At 30.7% G+C, this 25,179-nt stretch overlaps 2 protein-coding genes across 2 annotated transcripts; both read left to right on the top strand.

The window, feature by feature from the left end:
• The first annotated feature begins 1,640 nt into the window (after nucleotides 1-1,640).
• LOC105342503 (uncharacterized) lies at nucleotides 1,641-9,896 on the top strand. Its single transcript, XM_066069289.1, has 7 exons — nucleotides 1,641-2,402; nucleotides 2,589-2,638; nucleotides 2,732-2,860; nucleotides 7,260-7,343; nucleotides 8,267-8,345; nucleotides 8,440-8,471; nucleotides 8,561-9,896. Exons 1-7 carry the CDS (start codon nucleotides 2,287-2,289, stop codon nucleotides 9,106-9,108), a joined length of 1,038 nt encoding a protein of 345 aa, XP_065925361.1. The 5' UTR covers nucleotides 1,641-2,286; the 3' UTR covers nucleotides 9,109-9,896.
• Nucleotides 9,897-16,148: 6,252 nt separating this feature from the next.
• On the top strand, nucleotides 16,149-18,328 carry LOC136270673 (cell death abnormality protein 1-like). The gene is made up of 6 exons (XM_066069035.1): nucleotides 16,149-16,309; nucleotides 16,515-16,564; nucleotides 16,805-16,933; nucleotides 17,759-17,789; nucleotides 17,964-18,016; nucleotides 18,165-18,328. The coding sequence occupies exons 1-6, from the start codon at nucleotides 16,176-16,178 to the stop codon at nucleotides 18,326-18,328; spliced, it is 561 nt and encodes a 186-aa protein (XP_065925107.1). The 5' UTR covers nucleotides 16,149-16,175.
• The last annotated feature ends 6,851 nt before the right edge of the window (nucleotides 18,329-25,179 follow it).

The following is a 25,179-nucleotide window of genomic DNA, read 5'->3' as shown; positions in this document are numbered from 1 at the left end:
AAAAAATATTTTCTCACTTCAATTGATCTCATGAATAGATGTATGAATTTTTCTTTGTTTTCACAGACTAGAAGGTTTCTGTAAGTATTTTTATTCATTATCTATATCCAATTGCCTGTGGGCACTATGACTGTTTTACCTGCATAAAAAGTAAGTGTGTGTGGTGAATAAAACAACCTTTTTGTTTTTCTGTCATTCAGAGCTTCTTTAATTTTTGATTGCCTACTCCTATTTCATTTGCATTTTATTTCATATATATTTCGCTTTCCTTTACTTCCTTTTCCTATATGTACATGTATACATGTATGTATTGTATTTTTGTGTGTCTGCACATAAATATGTGCTTGTACATGTTTTGTTCTTGTATCAGTGTTTGTGTATGTGAATGCATGTCTCATATTTTTATTATTTGTTTTATTATTTGTTATCACCAGATTATGCAAATATTTTTATCACATGTATTTATTTACATGTACTATAAATATTAAAAATATCAAAAACCCTATAATTTTTACTGATAGCATCTTATTGTAAAGTAAATAAAGTAAATTTTATATTCTAATGTACCGATAAAAATTCAGATTGTGGCCGTCTATCAAGTTAAACAGTAATTTATGATGTTACAAGTGTAAAAAAAAGTAACTTTAAATGCTGGTGTCCTACCAGTGTTTTTCAGTCCTTGGTAACAGGAAAGATAACTCCAAATAGGAACTTTGAAACCAAGGTTTTTTAAAATATTTTTTTTACATCTATAAATAAAATTTTCATTCAATTTCTTGTATTTATTTATTTCATTTACACTTCTTGTATGTTTTCAGATTTAAATCCAAATTTTTCATCCACAGGTTTAACGGAAAATGCCAATTGTCATTTTTTTTATAATTTATTTTATTTTTTAATAAAAAAAAATTATCATTGTTATAAAAATGTTGTTGTTGTTTTTTGGTTATGAAAGTAATGGACATAAGTAATAAAGAAATAATTGTTTGGATTTTATAAGGAATTCATGAAAAAATATCTTTTACCATTTTTACAAATAATGTTAAAAAAAATCATATAAATTAATTGCGTATACCTATAATCTTTTAAGAGGTTAATTTGCTCTTTTAAAGTTATGCTCTTTGATAATAACACAAAAGTTAAAGATGTGTGGAGGACCCTTCTACATTACCTCCCTGATTGAAGTTAGTTTTTCCGCTGCTCAATTTTCATCTGCACACGGGCAAGGAGGCCAAGGACGCATATATGGGGAAAAATAAAGTATCAAGTTATGATGTATAGAGAAAAAAAAATCCGCAAAAATTGCATAGTATATTAAAAGATATTATTTACATGTATTTATTCTTGATAACTACATTTATTTGTGATGGATATATTTGATTATCAAGGATAGCGGATGTTCAATCAAACACCATACTTGATTGATAAGATCTCAATTCTAAATTTAAACATTAATCCAATTAAACACGGTCGTAGCGCAGTGGAGACAAAGGAAGGAAATGCCTCACATTTGAAACGACGAGCGATCTGTATATCTGTTTATATCAAAATTGGCCCCTCCCCCCCCCCCCCCCCCCCCCCATGCTACGTTGTACGAACCTGGAATGCACAAACCTCCTCGCGAATAGAGCAATCTTAGACTTTCAAGTAGTTTCAAGTTGTTGTAATTACCGTTGTAACGTTAACATTTAAGAAGCCAGTTGTTCCTTCTGTTTTACGTTCTGATCGACAGTAATGATGATTTAACATTGTTGATAACTCTTCATTACATAATTCAGTAACCATAAACACTAAGCTAGCATCGCTGCTTCAATTATACGATACATTTTAACGCTTGAATCGCCAAAGGTAAACAATGAATTTATTGTTTAAATTTTGTTTTATTCCCTTTTTGATTTTTCTTTATACTCTGTTTGTCCTCAAGGTCATTCTACTGCCTAGCTCTAGAATAACTTTCCATTATTTCCTGTTCTACACGATACATGGCCGCGCAAAAATCGCATCAACCTTTAAGCTAATTAAACAATGAGCCGATATTTTGATTGTAAATTACTATTACCGTATTTAAAAGTAAAGCTTAGCTGGTAAATACCAGTAGTGAGTCACGTCTTTCGCTGGCATTTACGGATTTATCTCACTAGTTATCAATTTGCTGACAATTTAACCTCATTGAAATTAATTTTGTAAAAATGTCAAAATCCTTCCTTGTTTTAAATATATTTCCGTATTCATTCCAATAAATTACAGTGTATCAATATACATGTATAATTAAATATTTGAGGCGATATGTTGACACATGTTTGTTTTCGTAATCTTTGGATTTTTGTTTTGCTTATATTGCTGATTTTGAATTTTGGCATCAATGCACAAGCAGAAACTGGAAATTGCACTTCTCCAGAATCGTAAGTCTATTTTTCTATTTGAGCACAAACATTTAGATTTATAGTTTTTGTATTTATCTCAAGGGTAGACATTCAACGAGAAATATATTTATATAATCTTTTTACAGTGACAAGATATGTGAAAGTCAATATCATTATCGCTTAGATTTACAAATCATATATGTATCAATTTCTATTGTTTTTCAGAAAGAAAGTTTGTTGTACTAATTATCACGATGTTAACGGTGTTTGTATGAGTAAGTTTATTTTCTTTAAATCAAATTCATACATATGAAATTAATGAATACAAGGCCATATATGACTCTGATTTGAAATTGTTTAATTTGTAGAATGTCCAGTCGGTTCATATGGTAAAAATTGTACGGAAACTTGTCCAGATGGGATGTATGGAGAGTTTTGTTTACAGCAATGTAATTGCACAATGAATCAACAATGCAATTTTATGTTTGGATGTTTAGGTAATATTTTTGTTTTTGGTTTCATTTCATAATTGTATCCAGTAAATTTTATTTTATTGCATTTTATTCCTAATTGTAAGGGTCTATTACCGAATAAATCTTTAACAATATACAGTACAATGCAGTAACCACTTACAACCCATGTCTTGTATAGTTTGTTAAATAATACCGATATTTTTATGATATAAAAGACTTTAATAACATTTAGTGGCGAGTTTTGTCACAATCTATTTATACTGACCCTGAGACTGTCTACTGGGGCCTTGGCGATCCGATGAGGAATGACCTATGGTGCTGAAGGTAGATGATTCAGGCTAACGTTGAGCGTCTCCCCTCCGCTGTTAGATGCAGGAGCGCATGGTACATCACTGGTCTTGCTCGCCGCCGAGGTAGCCTCGATAATCCTTCGGCTCGGCGTTCTAATTCGTTTCGCCGGGTTCCCCCGTACGTTTTGGTTGCCTTTCTTGTGATTTTTAGGAAGCATTTTAGTAGATGGCGACCGATTTAAATTCTAAATGCTCTGAAATTTTTAAAGCTGCTCGTCTACCTTGTAACCGTCGTCTGATAAATCAGTATCTATTAGAGGCTTAGACGTATGAAACAATGAGTATATGCCAAGATCATAGTCTCATGGACATTTGAATTGAACAATGATGCAGAGTTGTTGCGCTTGTACAGGAATTAAAAGCATTTATCACCATAATGCAATACAATTCACAGGAAAAAAAAACAGATTTCCTACGGAGATTTATAAAGGGGAATGTTGACATATGCATCTTTCTTCGATTCGAAAGTCAATCGGAATAACTCGCACAATTTATTAACGTTATCATCCGGGCTTCATAATGGCTAGTGCAATGCAAAATCCCCGTAGAATTTATATTTTTAGCTATGTATTGAAACCCGACAAGTTCGAGGGGGCGTTTCAAAAAGGAAATCTTGGGATTTTTTTCATACTATTAGATGAACATCGTCTGAATCAAGAGGAATTTATAAATATCGAAATGTTTTAGAAAATATGCGGCAAAAATATCATGGGACAGACTATAGGAGCCAACTAACTACCTACGGTTTCTTCCAATATTTTAAAGATGTGTGTAACCTTGTGAACCTAATCCGGCTAGTTATAGTTTGGTGACAGTAGAGCCAGTTTTTCTCGAACTAGATAGTTTTATTACCTAATCAAAGGGATTTTGTTGTTTTATTACATATTAAATATTTGCGTCTATTTTGAACTGCCGGTCAATAGACTGCGATCTATTAGACCGCCGGTCAATAGTCTTCGATCTATTGGACCGCCGGTCAATAGACTGCGATCTATTGGACCGGCAACGTATTTCAGAACGCTGGTATGTTAATGTTACATCCTTTCGATAGTTCTCATGGAATGTATATTCCTTTACATAGACGCTGTTTTTAGTACTTGGTGAAACCAAATTCAATGTTATCAAAATGGAGTATCAAATAATCAATAGTTTTAAAGCCTGATATAAGGTAAAAGACTACATGTATTTAAAATCTAATAGGTTGAAGGTTCCCCCTTCTTTGTGTAAACTATTAAATTGAGATGTTGTAATGCATGCAACAGGTTTTGTGCATGTAAAAGATGAAAAAAAAATCTTAGTATATTGCATAATGGCACGAAAATCATTGCAATATGCAAATTGTAAACCCCGAAAACTAAAAAAGGAATTAGGTAATAAAACAATTATTTAACGCTTGAACAGTCAATAGACCAGAATTTTTTCCCTTGGTGCAGGTAACAGCTCATTATGATCTATTGCCCTCGGCCGTTGGCCTCGGGCAATAGATCATACTGAACTGTTCCCTGCACCTCGGGAAAAATATTCTGGTCTATTGACTGCTAAAGCATTAAATAATTGTATAATATTTCTGATGACGAAGTTGCACGTGTTTTCAATGGCTTAAAATGTGGCAAAGCCACAGGTCGTGATTATTTATTGAATAAGTATGTTGTAAAATTTAAGGATACATACATACATACAATGTAATTATTACATTGTGCATGTGTGGTAATATCTTATAATGGCAGATGTGTCTGTGGACTGCAATAAAAATATTCACTCTGATTATTTATTTACATAAACGATTCGAAATTTATTCATATATTCTTTCACTCTAATTAACAAATTACAATTTAAGAATTGTATAGTACCTGAATCAAGGTGTACAATTGTCAAAAATAATTTGGTTGCCAATGAAAATAGGAGATAAATTAAAGATCAAACAAAATATACAATTCTACAATCATGTCATTTATGACTATGCAATTGAACTAATAAAAATTTCACTAAAATGGTCACAATGTTGATAGAAATTTGTTAATCTGTATTTATTGTTTAAGGAGGCCGATTTGGGTTTTCTTACGGAAAAACTACAATAGCACAACTCTTCATGTTTTAACCATATGTAATTTAAACCAACTCTAGTTTATTTGGGAAGGTTCATGAAAATCGACCGTCTGGTCCTTTTTAGGGACCATCTCAAAATAGAGGTCCATTTACTATAGGAATATAGAGGAAACTGTCATTTTCCGCACATCAAAGCAGTTTAAAAAAATACAACAAAAGCTTTTTTTCTCAAATTGTTATATATGATTAGTAATATCATTTCCTACCTTATATGTAAAAAACACAAAATTCTACCGTCTGGTTTTTAGTGGGGGCCATCTCAAAATATTAAAATGCACCAAATTTTGCTATATATTTGGATCATCACGAATGATGATTGGTATTATGGATTCATTTCAAAAATAAGGAAAATGTCTTCGAGGATAGCATCATTCTGTATATAAAATTTCAACAGCGTACAATTTTTACTTTTTCTTTTATGTTATTTCTTATAACGTACTCCTACAAAGCTTCATTTTATCATAACGTCATAAAAGCGAAATGGCAATGCTCCCCTACCGCACAACGTAAAAATCGTGTTAAAAATAAAAATTTCCTCTAACAATCTAATATTTTTATCTGTATGTTGTTTATTGTGTTCAATTTTATAAATGATATCGAAAAAATTCATAAGAAAACGCAAAACGCATTTCTCATCGATTTTGTTAATTTCATTTACTTCCAAAGCCGCTTAGGATTTATTTGATGGTCTTTACAAATTTGTATCAGTTACTGCTGCGCCTCTTCAACGCTGAAAACGTCATTTTATTACCACTTAAGTTTTCAACTTGTCACAAAACGCGCTATAAAATATTTAAAAGTTTTGTTATAGCCAAAACATTTTCAGAGTAAATAGTAGAATTATTATCAAATATCGGTGTATATTTTATTTGAATTTTTTCATTCGAAAAGTACTTTTCCGCCCAATTTTCAATTCATTATGTTGAATTTAACTTTTTGTTTTTGACATTGCGCCGCATGTAGAATTTCTGATTTAACATGCTTTCATTTCACTAATTTAATCTCAAACAATATTCGATTTTTAAACATTATTTGAATGCAAATTTCTTGAACCCTTTGTGGCACAAATTTCATCTTCCTTTGTCTTCGATTAACTGAATAACGCCACTTGTCTACGCTTTTTTGGGACAACCCTCGTATAAATCAACTGCATTATATTAGGATGCGCAAAATCATGCGCAATGCAAACTAAAGTCGGCCTCTTTAAAATGTCCCGGTAAGGCTTTTCGAATAGTCAACTAAAAATTAGGCACCAGTCGTCGAATATCAGCGAGATCAATGGTTGCAGACCTCACAAATATTTGTAAAGTTAACAACACTTAGGTCGGGTTTTTGTTTACACTTTGATTATTGAAAAGAAAATTCCAAGTCACAAAATTTGAGCTTATGATTTCACAAGGGAAATGTAATGATCAAGTGCTTCTTTCCAATAAAATAATTTGACATAGTGCTCTCTTTAAATCTTCGTTTAACTTTTCTCTAAATTATGATTCTCAAGAGCTATAATGTAAGAAACCATGAGTGCAAAGTCCTTTTCGTAAGAACATTTGATTTATAAAAATGATTTTAGATCAGGTTTGGTTATATATTTAATCTGCGTGAATGGGTTTTCTAAGCGATGCAATTAATCGAATTGTTTTACTTGAGTCACTTTTCTTTAACTTAATAATTTCTAACTTACTTTCGACATGATCCATTTTATGATGTGCGACTCATGTTGAGGTGTTTTTTTTTTAAATATTCAAGAATCGTTTTTCAAAACATAAAGCAGGGTATGTTTTGATAGGGAGTATAAATTCCTTATACATTTTGTAAGAACGTTTCGTAAAACGTCATGACAGACTAGCAAATGGTTTGAATACTTTTTCTTATCAATCTTTAGTCAATAGGTACGGTTTAAGTCATGCGGGTGAATTCTTGCAAAATTATTAAAATATAAGTTTGAAAGTAATATTCAATAACTTCAGTTTTAGATTGTCAGGCGGGAAGATATGGAAAAAATTGCTCCGATGTTTGTCCTGATGGATTCTACAATTGGTTTTGTATATATGGTAAATATCAAACAAGTTTCAGTTATCAATCTTAATAAAACTGGCTTTATGTATCTATTACCCAAATGCTCTATAGGAAATCAAACTTTTAGGGCTTAAAGGGGCATTGTCACTATTTTTGTCAAATTTTATTATTCTTTTTTTATTATTTGATGCTCTAGAAATGCACTTCTAATGATCAACGTATAAATCGTAGTTATACGCAAGATGCAGAGTCTTCAATGCTTTGTTATGTAAACAGGGCCCGTGCCCTGTTTTTTTTTTATAATAGTTCAATAATCCGGTAAAAGTTCTTTTAAAAGCTGATTTTTTTCTCTTATCCGTTTTAAGCATAAATAAATAATTTCTTGCATTTGTCATATTCAATTTAGGTCTAAAACTGGAATTTTTGCTTTAACTTTCAAAACGTAAACAAAAATTTTGTTTGCATACCAGAGAATTATGAGTTATCTATTTCACTTATAATACGACGAATGACACTGAAATTTTAGTTGAAAATTATATATACCTTAATGAAGCATTGTAATTATTAAAAGCGAGCGAAAATTTAATAGATGATTGATATCGGGACCATGCCCTTTCAAAGCTAGTTTAGGTTTAATATAATATAGTGAAATACCAATTTACATGCAATGAAACTAGGCGGTGTTGAACTATTTTAATGGACATATAAGCAATTAACTAATTGTTTCAATTAGATTTTTGTCAGGTTGAAACATTTAGAGGGCGATATAATTACCGAACTAGTGACTGATTCCAATTTTATATTACTATAGTTATCATAGTCTATCGCCAAAGGATAGGCTAGGATAAATGGCAAATTACTCATGGCATATAAATTTCATCTAATTATGAAAGTCTTACAAAGTATATCATTTACTTTAATTATGTTTTATCATTTTTTTTCTCCTTACTCTTTAAAGAATCATACAGATACATGTTTTGGATAATTCCAATTTTACTTGGAACAGTAATTTTCATCATGGTTTGTGTTTGCCGAAGGTAAGACATATTATTTTATCTTAAATCCTACTATTCATACATAATATAATATAAAAGTGTAGATCAATACTAACGTAATTTAAATAATATATAGGTGCCGAAAGACCAAACCAAGAAACTTTGTTGGTAAGAACTCTTTGTAGAATACTTAATTCATTATTATCATAAACTCTTCTGTTTCTTTTATAAAAAAAATGCATTATTTGTTTTTAAAGATATCCCAACGTACACGACTGAAAAGAATAATACTACTCATGATGACTACGATCACGTTGTATTTACATGGAATAGTAGCAATAACAATTCACTGGAGAGAAGTAAAATTAGAAAATCAGCTTCGGAGATTGAGACAGGAGAAGCAGGGATGTCCGACGAAAATAATGAAGCTGGGGTTTACAATACACTAAATCTGCGTGTTTTTGATTATGAGGAACCAATCAAACACCAGCCTCTTAAAAGATCCAAGTCTGAAAACTCTTCCTTTTATGTTAAATGTTCGATTCCTCTTGAACCTTCAGCTTTCGACTCTGAACGAGTGTTAAATTGTAACAGGGTTTCGTCTCTAAGACTTACAACAAGCACTGACAGAAATAATTTTGTAAAAGGTGGAAAGGGTATTACTAAAACTCATGAGAATGACGAACCTTTTTTAGATTTTAATGTGCATGATTTGGCAACCCTTCCAGGTAAAAGCAATGCGTCTCAACGACAATTGTTTCTTAACGAATTGTCATCTCAGCTTTTAAATTTAAAGAAAAATTAGGATAACTACGTTCTTCGATTTGGAAAATGATTTTATGGTTTTAAAACTCTTCGGGATACAAGTGTTGCATACAAGCTCAAACTTCATTATTCCTTTCAGATGTAGAATTTTTGCTACATTTTTCTTAAAGAATGAAAACTATGTATCAATTTTTGAGAGAAACTAACTTGTATTAATAAAAACGTGAGACTCAGCTGCTTTATTTAAATTAAGGACCTAGGAATCATTGCACTACAGAGAAAAACACTCAAAATGATATGAAAATTGTTTGAAATCACAATCCTCTAACGCGTTGTAATTATAAGTAAAAGTAATAGGGTGTCTATGATCCGTATGGTACAAAGTGATAATCGTCATTATTTTATTTTTTAGTATTTGTGTTAATAAACTATAAACCTTTTTTTTGTTCATTTATATTAAACGGGGTATTTGGATGTGTTGATATTTAACATGTTGCATCATATTAGGAGAAACGTATTTTTTTCCAGAAATACAGGACGTATTCTTTCAAATTCTTAAACAAAGAACTAATGACACATTTGTTTCTTAAGTAAATCAAATTAAGCACATTTTGTGTTACATGTACTTCCTTATATGTTGGCGGTTTCAAAATGATACGACTAAGTATCTTAATTTCAAACAGCTGGCTGATTAAAATGTCATATTTTGTAATTTGGTTTGCAGAGCAATATAATTAGCACCTGTTTTAATATAATTCATATCAAACTTTCCAATGTCTAAAATAATGATAATAAGATATGTCTAAACATCGAACGATTCGAAAACAAGTAGATCTACACCGTAAACATTGAACTTAAGGTTAAGTAACTAACAGAATGAACATACATGACCTAAGGTATACTTGAAAATTTCTAAACGAGATATTTTTATTTATCAAATGTTGTTAAGGTAAATCCCCCTGGTAAACATGGATTGTTTATAAATTTATAAAGGAAATAGAGATAAACTGTACAGCTATGTAAATGCCAATTTACCGGAACAAAAGCACTAACGCTGCATTTAGAATTTTGTGAGAAACTGCATCTTGTAAAAATATTGAACTGAGCTTATGAGCGATATCACCATGCATTACGATTTTCCCTTTCCGTATGGTTTACAGCTGCTATTTTAGTGTTTTACTTTCTGTAATTAAATATGTTATTCATGTTTTTGTTGTTATTTTTAAATACTATTTATGTAAATATATTACAGAGAGCAGGCATGTAATATTGAACGATGTCTACATCAAAAGAACGCATATTTGTATAAATAGTTTGAGGTACAAACGTAGAATATATATGACATGCGTTGCTTGGTGAGTAAGAGCAAAGTTTTTATTTACCAAAAGAAAATGTAATCAAAAAAGGAAATTCATGAGGTAAAAAATTATCTCTGTGGCATTTGAAAAAAAAGAGCAAAAAGGAGCAAAAAGTATTTTAATTGTGACAAAATGAATGTTAAAAATGAGCATACTTCTTCTATTAATAATAACCCATCTCTTAACTGCAACTTTATTAACATTTAGTCTTTTTTCATAATTACTAAGGACAAAGTCGATAACATAGGTAGGGGTCATTACATTTTCTTGTATCTTAATAGGATAATGAGGACGCCTTCTTTATACAAACATAAAATATAGTCAGTGCATGTTTGTCTATTGTCTTCTTTTAATGGAAGTTGTATATTCATACATGAATTTTAAGCTTATGTTAAAAGGCGATCATTAGACAAACATGGCTCATTGTTAAACAGACAAAATCTGTCTCTTCTTGCGTTCGTGTTCCTTGTCGTAAACTGTATACTTTGACATGTTGAATATTTTGATTCACTTCGTGATTTCTCACTCCAGGTCACGTGACGAGTAAGGTAGCTTAAGGTATTCTACTAGGCGGTATTATTTATCCATACATGTACCTATTTCAATTCATTCCAATGGAGAGGCAATTACTTGATTTCTCTGAGATATCTTGAGATTATCGGTTTTGTGCGTTACTGGTAAATCTGCTTGTTCAATCTTTTCGAACACGTCAATTGATGACACTAGTAACTGGTTTACAATCACCAATGGCTACTTGTGCTGGCCGATATTATATGATATTTTTTTTAAAATGGTAACCTGGAGAGAGAGAGAGAGAGAGAGAGAGAGAGAGAGAGAGAGAGAGAGAAATAACCCCTCCATGCATTGGTTTAAGTCTTGTCATCAACCAAGGGCAGATAAGTTTAAAAAACAACAACTTACTTTAATTCTTTAATACTTTAAACAATTATGACAATATATTGTGTTTGGTTTTTACGAAACTTTATAAAAAGTGATTTGAAGTAATATTGAGCGAGGAATAAACGGAACAATAGTGATGGAAAACGGGTCTATAATCATTTTTGGCGACCAGTGACTTAAATGAAGCATTGGGTGATAAGAACATTTTCTCACTTGTCAATAAATTCATTACCCCGGTACAAAAAGCATACATATGATTAGGTAGAGGTTGTGAGTTTGTTCACATGTCAAATCCATCAAAACGAGTTTCTTACAACTGTCTTTATTTTGGAAATTGTAACAATCGAAAATCGCAAATAATACGTTGGTAATGAATATATATCATAGTATATTGTATATTAATCTATGGAACGCTGGCACCATGTCCATCGTGCCTTGGCTGATCAAAGTAACGTGCTGGGGTTATTTTGACTTGGCTGATCAATGAAGCTTGCTGGAGATATTTCGACTTAATAATGACTAATGTGGTAAAACTTCCTTATGCTTAGTTCCCACTGTCGTGCGATCTGTTAGAAACACCACGATAGACAAATCGTAGTTTGTTGTGGAAGTAATCTAAACTTTTAGGATTGAATACAAGGTGATACGGATAAATAAATCCTTAATTGGTTCGTTAATCTTTGATACGTTAATAAGGTCACGAAAGAAATATTTCAGGTGACGCAATCTATGATGATCCTATTGCCTGTTTCGATACGATAACATGCGTTCTGATAAGATTGTCCAGATATAATTTTCGATTGGAGCTTGATTTGAATCTTCCACGATTTAGCGACACAAGTCCTATATTTGACACGCTTGTGTACGTGCAGATACGTCTGTATACGTTATGATACGTTTAGTGCGAACTGATGGTCATATTTTTTTTGAGATAGAGCATGATAATAAAGAAGATTCTGTTAACGACCAGGATAGAAGGTTCTCCCAATTTAGCCAAAATTTTACCACGACTGATATATATATATAAATATAGTATTTATTTAGCCTGACATACAATATTAACACATTGCGACGGAACCGAGGGCAGCGTGGTGCTTGTTTTCTCCAAGGCTAATACATAGGCCTTATCTATAATTCAAACCAACTGTTTTCATAAGTATTTTTTTAAAAATGTTTATGTAATATTGTTAATATGGCTCGGACTATCAAGAACATAACACAGTTTTTAGTGAATGAAACCGACTAAAGAGGAAGTTTTTACAATTGTGAGACCATCTGATATTGGATGCCAGATCAAACAGAGTACGAAATGTGACCTCCCCTGCACACAACTAAAACGTGTCCTATACAACATATGCATACAACACAATGTTGTTAAAACAAACAAGAGGCCAAGGGGGTCTCATCTGAGCAACAATAGCCATTACTCTGATTAAATCAGCATTACTATCAAAATAAAAATATATAGACAGCTTCGTACAGTAAATCTTGCTAAAAAAGAGAAAACAACCCTGTTAATTCATATCCACTCATTTTTATGGTAAACACTAAGCCCCTTTTTGAAAGACCATTTTCTCGATTTCTATATACCCCCTCCCACTTCGTAGCCCGAGTTTTCTTATTTCTTTAGGAATCGTCAGTTAATAAATGTGCACAAAAGTATACTTTTTAGACTAAATGCTTTTCTAGAATATTCTAAAAGTTTTTTCTCTATATTTTCTAATGTAAAAAATTGACCCAGCCCCAATGTGACTCCATCATAGCCTGGGGATCATGATTTGCACAATCTTGACTCTACACTCCCTGAGGATTTTCTCCTTATATTCCTATGAAAACTTTATTCTACAATTGTGGCCCATCCTACTCCCGGTGTACATGGTTTGAAGAAGCTTGACTCTTCACTACCTTAGGATGCTTCAACTCAGATTTGAGCTTTTCTTGCCAAATACATTTTGAAAAGATTTTTAAAGATTTTCTCTATATATTCCTTATAATTGATACCCTCATTGTGGCCCCACCCTACCCATGGGAACTATAATTTGAACAAACTTGAATATACACTACCTGAGGATGCTTCCACACAAGTGTAACCTTTAAGGCCAAAGATTTTTATAGACTTCTTCTACTTATTCCTATGTAAAATTCATCCCACAATTGTCGCTTCATCCTTCCCACGGGGACTATGTTTCGCAAAAATTCATCCCTCAATTGCGGCCCATCCTTTAACAGGTGTCTATGATTTAAGAAACTAGACTCTGTACTACCTGAGGATGCTTCAACACAGATTTGAGCTTTTCTAGAATAAAAGTTTTTCAAAATAAGATTGTGTGCATCAAACCATCGTCTCCCTGAAAGAGACAGGCAGATGGTATAGTATCTCTCAAAATAAGAGAGAAGGTTTATTGTGTAACAAAAAAGCATCGGTGACGATTTTTATTTTTATTTAAATGTACGGCGAGAGAAGACATTGGGGGAAATGAACACGAAATATTGTAGAATAAAGACAATTTTTTTAAAGTTCTCTGAACTAATGTCAAATTCTTGTCGATTCTTTATGTTCGCTGTAGTTGTTGTCCTGATATGATCTTTTATATCAAATTCTTACATAGATGTTAAATCTGTTTTAAGTATTTATTTGTTCCACTCAACCAAACATAAATAATTTATAATAAAAATGATTCTACAAAATAAAACAATTTAAAATGATATGCCAAATTAATATACATCAAAAGCAAAGAAGGGTGGATGAGAATTGATGGAGTTAACTGCGCTGAAGAGAACTTTCGAATGGCTATATGATTTTAGCGCTACAAGGTGACCAGCAACTTACCAATAGATTACTTGTGTAAATAAACAGACACGTATTATTCGAACCTTTAAAAAATACATATATGCCCTCTTTTACGACATGTATCATTTTCCGGTATGACAAAGACCTTATTAAACCTCTGACAATTTGTTGTTTTGTTTATTTTGTATATATGTTCCTCTTGTAGCAAATTATTTGAGTGAATAAACTGAACTTAAGCTCATTTTTTCCGGTTCATGTCTGGATGTTTAGGACTTATTTCTGCTTATACTTAAATAATTAACGCTATTAGAAAATTAAATAACATCCGATTGGAATAATAAATTGAGTACAATGTTTGTAAAACTTTTGGCCTTTTTTTCCTGATTTCCCGGTAATAAAACACAAATATTAAGTTCATAACCTTCGTATAGCAGTATAGATATGACGCCATTTTTAAGATTAAAAAGAACCAAAATCAAACAAATAATCACATAACATGATGTGTTATATGATACAATGTTCTTGCAGTATACGACGTTAACATTTACTAGTCGCGTGGGTTTTTTCAAGAAAATGTATGATTCTTGATGCTAAATGTAAAATGAAATTTCTGCCAAAATAAGATTTCCTCACCGTTGTATTCCAACATGTATTAGTGATTGTCTGCTGATGATAACATAATTGATTGTGGTCAATAGCAAATAAATATGTTTTCTAAATACTGATTAAACGAGATAACTATTTCATACAGCTCAAATAACCCGTATTGAACAAGTCTTTTAGTTCTTAATATTTTGATTAACGTTCATATATAAAGCTTAGACGGTGTTGTTAACATCAATAACTTAAAAACAAATTTACCATCCCAATGTTTTTATTATGTTAAGTCGTTTCAAAAGTTCTTAAATCTTTTTTTTAAATATTATGCAAATTCATGGAAAAGCACCTTATTTACACACTTTTTAAATATTTTTTTATTTCTGCCTTTGAGATTTTTTTCTGTCGAATGGTGGTATATGAAAACTATTGTACACATGTTGACCTTTTAGTTTGTCTAGGGTTTATGAAAGTAGAATTTTTTAACATGCAAGATCCCTCTTAAATTGACATGTTGCATTATGCATTTTGGCGTAGAAAAATTAGTTATTGATTTTAAGAAATGAAATGAAAAGGGTAAAGGTAGCAACGGTACTAATGAACTATGTGCAGTCGGGACGATATAAATTTCTACATGTATATTTACATTTAGAATTCGGTCATAATCAAAGGACTATGTGCGGTATGGTCAAATATTTGCCCCCAAATTTAGTCAATTTTTAAATAGTATCCAATAAAAATCATATCTTCATAAATCATTGTACAGAGGATGCCTATCACTTTAATCTTTATTTTAGTCATCATTTCTCTGTAGCTGTTTATCTATGACGTCACCTAAATGATCAAATTCCCAGATTTTTGCAAAAAAAATAAAATATTCTCATTTTTTCTTTATATTTTGCATTCGGAAGTATAGAGCGCAGGTCTGCTCAAGTACGATTATAACATATAATTTTCTTCATATAATTATACACATTATAATAAAATATGGTACTTGAGCAAGCCTGTGCTCGATGTTTTCCAGTTGAAAAACCCTCGGAAAATACCCATAGTTTGCTACCAAACACAAATTTATCAAAATAAGACAACTTCATGACGTCATTTCTACCCTATGACGTCACTGTGGTGAAAACCTTTTACGATTTTTTTTCAATATGATTTCAACTATCTTCCACCTTATCTTTAAAGCTTTTTATAATACTTTAATTTTGGGGGGAAAATGCATAATACCGCACATAGTCTTTTATCCTCTGTCATTAAGTTTTATAACATTTAAAAACTATAAAGAGCTTAAGTTCAAATTTCAAAGAAAAATCCATAAAGATTCTTTAAGTACAAGTATAATCCTATTTTATGTCATTAGAGTCAAAACAATTGTTGCCCTATTATGAAACACCCTGTACATTTGTGTCTATTTGTTCCGTATCAATGAGAACAACATCCAGTTTATTGCATATAACAATGTCTGTTGCAACATCAAGCGGTCGACTTTTGTTTTTTGTGATAAGTATCTTATTAGATTTCATATTAATCAATGCCGCAGGATTACACCTTAAGAACTCAAAAATGGCTAGGGATGGCATTTCTTCAGTTACGTAAGTCTGTCCTTTCTTACTTTTATCACTTTTAATGACATTTGAATCCGGTAGCAGTGCATTAGAACGGAATGTTATATGGTATAAACTTTAGTAACTGTTTTTAGAATGCATAACAAACAAATCTCATTTTAAAATTGGCATGTGTTTGATATATAAATCGACCAATTATTATTTTCTTTACGTAAAATATTATGATTTAAAGGGAAAAGGAATGCAGCATCAACTTATACAATGCTAACGGCACATGTACTAGTAAGTACTAGATTTTTTTCATTGTTTTGAAGACTTCTATAAAGATCAAATATTGATGAAAAGGATTGTTAGTTTGTTGTTTCTGTGAATGTAAGCGTAATAATTATAGCTTATGTAGTTAGCTTTTACTTTCCATTGATAAACATTAAACATTCATAAAACAAATGTAGAAACGTTAAGAATGCAATTTTTACTAAGTTTTGTGAAGATTTTTTTATTTATCTTACGTATATACTTAAGAATGTCCAAAAGGAACACAAGGGAAAAGTTGTTCTGAAAAATGTCAAGCCAACATGTACGGAGAATTATGTTTAGAGAAATGCGACTGCCAACCACACCATGAATGCAATAACATACATGGCTGCATAGGTAACATATAGTATTTGGTTGCTATTGTGATTGTCAGTAATTTAGTGACAAGCAAAGAAAAAAAAATATATCAACCTTTAAAATGTTAAAAATAAGTCATTTCGGGTGTTGTTACACGCTATCCTAAAATACAAAGTACAATTTTTCTTCATTATATTATATGTTTGTTCTCTTGACATCTTCTGATGTTTTTTTGCTATAATTAAAATTATTTGGCCGTAAGTTCTTCATACTTACACATATCAGCTGAAATTGGGCAAGTTAACTAGCAAAGTATGCTTGCAAATTAGGATGGTTGATCTCCACGGGATGAAGCTCTGCAATTTAGACAATTGAAATTACTGAAATATAACTAAAATGTACATGTAGTCTAATTGATTGGCATAGCTCTGTCATTTAGCCACCTTGCCAGATCTTTCAGTTATAATCCAGTTGACAGCACGACAAAACATTATCTCGTAGTACACCATAATATTTTAAATGAAAACAATGTATATGACGTTTGGTGAATAGTAATGAATATCATTAAAAACATATTAGATACAAGGCAATCCCCTGAAGGAATTTTTTTTGTTTCCTTTTTTGATTGTCATATTTTAGTTTTGTAGGAATAATTAATAAAAATAATGTTTCCTGATTTGTAAGTTGTGTTTTATTGTAAACTTTTTTTATTTTTTATTTTTTGGTCGAACTAGCATATTCTCTTGACGCAAATATAATAAATGGTGTTGCTTTTTATTTCACAATTTTTTCTGTTGATTTTCTATTGTAATGAACAAATGAATACTGAAAATCTATTTATCTTTTTTAATTGTTTAATTGCAGATACTTGGGGGATATGCAGTAATAAGGAAAGGTAGTTTCGATGCATCTAGCAATGATCTCGAATTTGAAATACATAACGTAAATAAAATCCAAAAATATTTTTATAGATCTACTTTTTGTGATAATGATTTAAACAAACAAATAATTGTGACATTTAATATCACATAAAGTTTACTAGAATAGTTTATTTCTTATCTGTTTTCAGCCGTGATGTGATTTGTTGTGATAACTTCATGCTGTCTAATGGATATTGCAAAGGTATTATGAAATTTTACAGAAATTATTTTTACGGGATAAAAATGGTAGATATCATTTTTTTTTCAGAAACTGTTGACATGCCACTGGTCTATGTTTTATAAGTATTTTATGAACATTGAAAGCATGCACATTGAAATATCAATTTCAGCTTGTCCATCGGGAACATTTTGGACAAATTGTTCTCTGGTATGTCCTGACGGTTATTACGGTATGTTTCCAAAGAAACGTGTGACTGCAAAATGTCAGAATGTGATAAAGCTGTTGGATGTCCTAAAAACGGTAACCCTAATCTTAACCATCATTGTATTTTAGAAATTTAATCATTTATATTTTTGTGCAAAGGGATACGTTGTAGATCTACATGTATATTTTTTTCAGTGGCAATATTGTATATATATATATATATATATATATATATATATATATATATATATATATATATATATATATATATATATATATATATATATATATATATATATATATATATATTAAAAACCCTGTGCAATTTACATACACATGTATTGATATGGCAATACAGAAATCTCGATGAACTATATAAACTATGTGAGTCCCAAAATACAACTTTCATTTCTTGAGTGATTGTATTGTTTTACCTGATCTGAAAGCTGAAGCACACATTAGTCTTTTGAAATTGGAAATGTTATTCAATTTTGTACTTTAGAGAACGAACACTACCCGCCGTAGAGGTGAAAAAAAAATGAATAATCATTTGCAATTGAAATTTGTATGTTTGTATTTAAAACTCCCTCAGTATAATAGCTTTTATTTATTATTGATAACTAAATAGATAGATGAAACATTTAGTTGTGCCATGATTGGAAGGTAACAACTGTGTGTTTTGTGCTCTGTTACAATATACTTCATATAAATAGCGAAGCGGAGGTTGACAATGGTTTTCGAGGGGTGTCAATTTCAACTGTTATCCTCCCAAACAGGCACTATTTATTTTGTTATACTGAATGTCCTAATTTAAAAGAAAATATCACTGCTTTTAGATAGGAATAACGTGAATTCTAAGGCGAACCGTATGCGCAAGTTTTTTGCGCATGTAACAATACGTAATGTTACCCGTTGCTAAGTGCAATGCTAACGCTGAGGGTAATAGAACAGACTATAAACTGCGTTTAAACCAATCAGATTTCAGTGTTGAACATGAAAGTATAATAATAAAATTTAACGCACTTTGATTCTATAAGTTTATATCAGTATATTTGTTTTCTGCCTGAATATTTTACAGACTCACCTCATTTGCCACTCACAACATCAAAAATAACCATAGCAGCAGTTTCTTTGGCCATCACCAGCGTTGTGATAGAGGTCACAATTTGTGTAGTTGTAAGGTAATCAATTACTATTAATTTTAAAAATTGTTCTGATATTGGATATTACTTTAATGTTGAATACTGTACAGAATAATTTCTTCATTTATGTTTGTCGAAAAGTAATGATATTTTTAATGAATTTCATACTTTTGAACAATAAATGATAAAACGATCTGTAGTTTAGATGTGACAATGGAAGCTTTTTTTTTTTAATTTCATTCATTTATACTATGATTTTAAAGGAACTTATTATACTTACAAAGGTAAATATATTGATAACGGAATAAAATTATCTAGTTATATATTATTATAAGATCCGACAAAACAGAATAATATACATAATTTTATTTATTGTAGATTTAAATCAAGACGGCAAAGTGTTTACATAGCGCCTGTATCATATTTGAACGAAGGATCAATCGGATTGTCAAGAATGATCGTAAATAACTATTCATTCCTCATCAAAGAAAGTCCAAACTAGCCTATTGTGTTACATTTGTGTATAAGGAGTACATGTCTGAATGTAATTTGTTTGTCAAATACGATGAAACATTAACCTTACATCAGGTGAAAGATTTCCAACGCTTCAAATTTTAAGAAACATTAAACTATATGTACAGTGGAGTTTGTAAATACTGGGGGGGGGGGGGGTTATTATCTGCATCCTGCACATATTGTATATAAAATATACTAAGTAGTGTAATCTACAAAATACTGATGAAAATCATGTTCTTTGCCAAGAACAAATATCTGGAATCAGTAGAATAGAATAGATTTGTCAGTAAGAAGCAGTTTGAGAAACTATACATTTCTATAGAATTAAATAAAATACTATATCAAAAAGATATATTTTCTGCATATTGTGGTATTGGATTTGAACATCTTGAATACCCACAAAGAAGCATTTTCGCAAAAACAATTTTTCTATTCATCGTCGGAAACCCACAGCTGATTACACTTTTTTCCTTCTTCCTCTAAACGCTGATGGGGATAGGAATAATGCATTATCAGCGGGGTCTCTGACGATGACTTCCGTCTAACAAAATGTGGTGCCTTTGCAAACGGTTACGATACAAGTACTTAAATCAAACAATATTAGAAATTATTATTATTATTATATATGAATATATATATAAATTGGTGTCAGAAATCTCTGTGCTTATATATCCATTTAATTTATTTTATTGAGTAACTGTTTTATGCCACCATAAAAGATTGTCTCTGACGTTTCGGATCCTCGTTAAGAATATATATATATATATATATATATATATATATATATATATATATATATATATATATATATATATATATATATATATATATATATATATATATATATATATATAAATTGGTGTCAGAAATCTCTGTGCTTATATATCCATTTAATTTATTTTATTGAGTAACTGTTTTATGCTACCATAAAAGATTGTCTCTGACGTTTCGGATCCTCGTTAAGAAGCGAATAAAAATGTAGTTGAACAAATATAGCATTTTTAAATGTAAATAATACATTATCTTATTGTGGTTAACGAGTATTATGTATTTAATTTGTATGCTAATATGCATTTTGGCGCATTATTTTGATAATCTAGAGAATACTTAAAGGAGTTTTAGCTCACCTGAGCTGAAAGTGAGCTTTTCTGATCACATTTTGTCTGTCGTTCGTCCGTTTGTCTGCCTGTCTGTAAACTATAACACTTTCAACATCTTCTCCAAAACTACTGGACCAATTGCAATCAAACTTTGCACAAATTTTCCTAAGAAAAAAAGAATTCCAACTTTTTAAATTAAGGACTACGCCGTTTTTCAAGGGGAGATAATTAGGAATTATTGAAATTTCCAAAAATCTTCTCAAGAACCATGTAAGAGAGATCTAGAACGGTTTTAAGAGTACATAAAAAATTATATATTTATAGCTATTTTTTGGATTAAAAAAAAGAATGCTTAATGGTTAATGGTATATGTAGTAGAAAGAATACATTATTGTAAAATGTCAATTTACTTATTTTAAAAAAATCAAATCTTCCCTGTTTCTAGATTGTCAAAAAGGTACATATGGCAATAACTGTATGCATAAATGTCCCGACAGCATGATTGGGAATGTGTGGGTAGAGAAATGTAACTGCAAAGCTCATCGATAATGCCATTATATACAAGAATGTATAGGTCTGTATTCTTTTTTCTTTTAAATTGTATTAACTTAACTTTTTTTCACAAACAATATTTACAGAATGAACTGTTTTAATTTGCAAAAGTTTTTTTTAAACATTTGTACAGAATCGAAATTGTAGATGTTACTTTCTCATATGATGCATTCAACATGTAGATGTCTTCTGTCAATTTTTTTAACTTTATCAATCTTTTCGAAAAAATGCCTTATAATTTTTATACTTTTTAAAAAGTATAAAATTTGACAAAAAGTGGGTCATCCTTCGGTAATAAAATGTCTTGCAATTAATTTTTTTAGTTCAATAAATTTTCGCCAACAATTTATCTAAATTTTAACTTAACCTTATTATGCGATAAATTAATCATAATATTGGAAGCCAGGTTTCATTATTCCTTTTTTTAAGTTTTGTTACTGATCTTTTGGCCAAATAATTCTGTTTTCCGCCTACCATTTCATTTTTATATAATTCAAAGGCTTAATTATTTAAAGCCCCAGTGGCTTATAGTTGACTTTTTATTTATGTAATTTTTTTCAAGGACACTTTTGAATCGATTTAATGAATTTTATCTGACATCCGTTTGCATATTTCAAAAATAGAATCACATATAGCTTACAAACATTATTATACATGTTGATGTGTCTCGCTAAGGAAGTTGCATGGAGATTTTTCCGCGTATATTTTTGATACCTTCTATTAGTTAAGTTTTAATTATACATATTTTGATCCAGAAATTCTAGCATAAAAGAAAAAAAGTTGTGTCTTTTAACTCTAGTATTTTATCAAGCAACTAGTAAAGTAATAATTATACATAAAGATACGGAAGAACAAATGGCTTTTTATTCGTGTTTAGTTCGGCTAGCAAAGATGCCTATAGCAAAATTGGAAAGCTGAATTCATTCTATTTACACTCCTACCTGTAGGAAATAATATTTCTTTATATATATATATATATATATATATAAATATTAACTTAAACAATTGAAAATATATTCGAATAAGTTTGCATTCTTCCTAGAAACTTTATTACAATATCCAATTCTCAACAAAGTTTACAAGTTAAATTGTTAGTATTCTATCTTCACCAAGGTATTGATTCCAAACAGTTTTCCGTTGCAAGGTTTTACATTTACATAAAGCATACATTTGTTATTTCAGTAATAAGGAAAGATATTCTGTTTACAAATTTTGTCACAACTTCAGTTTTACAATTTAAAAAGATCGGTTTTTAAAAAGATATTTTTCACTTGCAAATGTTTACCATCTATTTATAATTTCATTTTTAAGCAATGTCATCAATATCAACCACCTGAGTCCTCCATGTGTATAAAGTAAAACTAGAAACAAAAGGTGAATGTTGCATGCATGCACTCTGCCATTTGTGTGACTTTTTTTTAAATCCCAAATAAAATTACAAATAAACGCGGATGACAGTAGATGATTATATAATAATCACTTATTATAAAAATAAAATCAAATTATGAATATTTGATCCTCTCTCACTAAAAAAAATTAACAACCAAAATAATAAAAATTACATAACTTGCAAAATTAATGAAGAAATTGATTAATAATTTGTAAAAAAAAAAAAAAAAAAAAATCCTTGTGGTGTGGAACTCAAATATTTTAAAATCACTACAAATTTCCTAAGAATGTAAACTGACCGGCGTTCAGGGATAAAGGAAATACCAACTCTATCGAATCAACGCACCCACAATTTCCCCCTAAAACCATTTCATTAGTACACGCTGCGAAATCACTTTCGTTACTTTAATGAAGATGCCAAAGAATTTAGTATCATACTACAAGAAAGATAAATTGTACAAACTAGACAGCAACATTATCAATAAACATAAAACATTTCAAGAAACCCTGAAATTCTTAAATGAAAAAGAAATTCTGACTTTTATTTTTTTTTTTGGACAAAGTTCTGGGGGCCTTATTTCAGATTATCATTTAAAAAAAAAGCCATTTATAAAAAAAAAAAAAAAACCTTTGTCGATTTAGTGGGCACGCTTAATCCAAAAACAACCTTTTAACATAATATGTACATGTCTAGGTGAATCAAGTAAACAAAACAAACCTGTTTAATTTTTGAAAATGATGAAACAGTAAAAAACATGTAAATTAAGTGCCTTATACGTTTTACGATTAAGATATTCTTAGAATATCCAAACCAAGCTATAACCAAAGAAACTGCTACTTGTACAAGCTTCTTGGTATTTCCCTCAATTTTAAGTTCGAAAAAACGAAATAATGTTCTCGTTATGGTCCTTTCTCTAAACTGCGTCCCCTGGTATGAAAGAACTACCTTGAGATAAAACCACAAGAGGTAGACCTCAACTTTTGCCTATTGTACCACAAGCAACTGGTGTTCTTTCACGTATCAACAAAACTACCCCCAAATCTTTTTCTGTGCTGTACTTAGTATAAATAATCAAGAACTGTAACATCTACATATTGTCATATCGCTGTTATGAAATGCATAATTTTAATGTTTCGTTTTGTGCAATTTATTGCTCAGAATTTCGCCAATGATATTTTAAATAATGACGTTATCATCTCTGATTGCTTTCATACTGGCTATATTAAAAATATTTTTTACATTCATTGATCATGATACATGTAATTGTCTATATAAAGTACCGATCAGACCCAACTAAACCCAGGGTTTACTCTATGTGTTTACTCCAGCTTTCCTTTTTGAAATTTGGGTCCACTCGGGATTTACTTCAGGTTCACTCGAACATTGCTTTTGTGGTCACCTGTATGCACTGAAGTGTGAAGCAGACCTGTAATTTATCTTACCATCTTACTGTCTGTAATTCCTGCCCCTTGTTATTACGAATATACATGCAGCGTCTGCTTTCAGGGGTAAACTTCTGATCTGCGTTTACAGTTTGTGTCCAATCTCGGTTTACTTTGGGTTTACTCTTGGACACTATAGTAAACCCGTAGTAAACCCGTAGTAAACCCAGAAAGTAAACCCAGTGTTTAGTTGGGGTTTACTTCCTGTTAGGTTGGGTCTGATCGGTACTGTATGTACATATCCATTAGTGTAATGTAATGAAATTAATGTGTTACTTTGATATAAGCTTGACCCATGGGAACATTTGGGAAGGATTGCTAAGATGTTTGCCCTTCTGGATACTACAGCTTGTTATACACTAAATGTGCAACTGCAGTGTAACAGATGGTGATTAAGCTTCCAGATGTCTGAAGGATAGAGGTGTTGTTTTAGGATTGCATGTTAACATTCTTTCTTTCATTAGTATTTAGATTCGATTTGTATTGTTGTTTCATGGAATATGTAACGCAACATGCTATATGCTACCATTTGACAGTAACCAACACCTCAATTAAAGCGGTTTGAAAATTTTCTCTCAAATATAACGCAAATACAAATACGAATACGCGTACGTTCTAATCATTTAGATAATTTTACACATATTACAAAATGAATATCAGTTAATAAGTATATATTTTTTTCTGTTCATCAGAATCAAACAACGAGAATGGTGTGAACTTATTATCGATGGTTCCAATAATACTAGGGGTTCTTGTCGTAACTATCTGCCTGTACCGACTGTAAGACAGTAATTTCTGAATGTTGCATTATAAAAGTTGTCATTTTCCAGGGAAAACG

This window comes from Magallana gigas, chromosome 8 (assembly GCF_963853765.1).
Source record: "Magallana gigas chromosome 8, xbMagGiga1.1, whole genome shotgun sequence".
NCBI lineage: Eukaryota > Metazoa > Mollusca > Bivalvia > Ostreida > Ostreidae > Magallana > Magallana gigas.
This window is presented reverse-complemented; position numbering and strand designations above follow the sequence as displayed.

Bases quoted from the DNA above. Each gene is read 5' to 3' on its own strand.
- LOC105342503 (XM_066069289.1), top strand. From the start codon at position 2,287: ATGTTGACACATGTTTGTTTTCGTAATCTTTGGATTTTTGTTTTGCTT. The intron at 2,639-2,731 runs GTAAGTTTATTT...TTTAATTTGTAG, and splicing joins TGTTAACGGTGTTTGTATGA to AATGTCCAGTCGGTTCATAT. The intron at 8,472-8,560 runs GTAAGAACTCTT...TTGTTTTTAAAG, and splicing joins CAAACCAAGAAACTTTGTTG to ATATCCCAACGTACACGACT.
- LOC136270673 (XM_066069035.1), top strand. From the start codon at position 16,176: ATGTCTGTTGCAACATCAAGCGGTCGACTTTTGTTTTTTGTGATAAGT. The intron at 16,310-16,514 runs GTAAGTCTGTCC...TATGATTTAAAG, and splicing joins GATGGCATTTCTTCAGTTAC to GGAAAAGGAATGCAGCATCA. The intron at 16,934-17,758 runs GTAACATATAGT...GTTTAATTGCAG, and splicing joins TAACATACATGGCTGCATAG to ATACTTGGGGGATATGCAGT.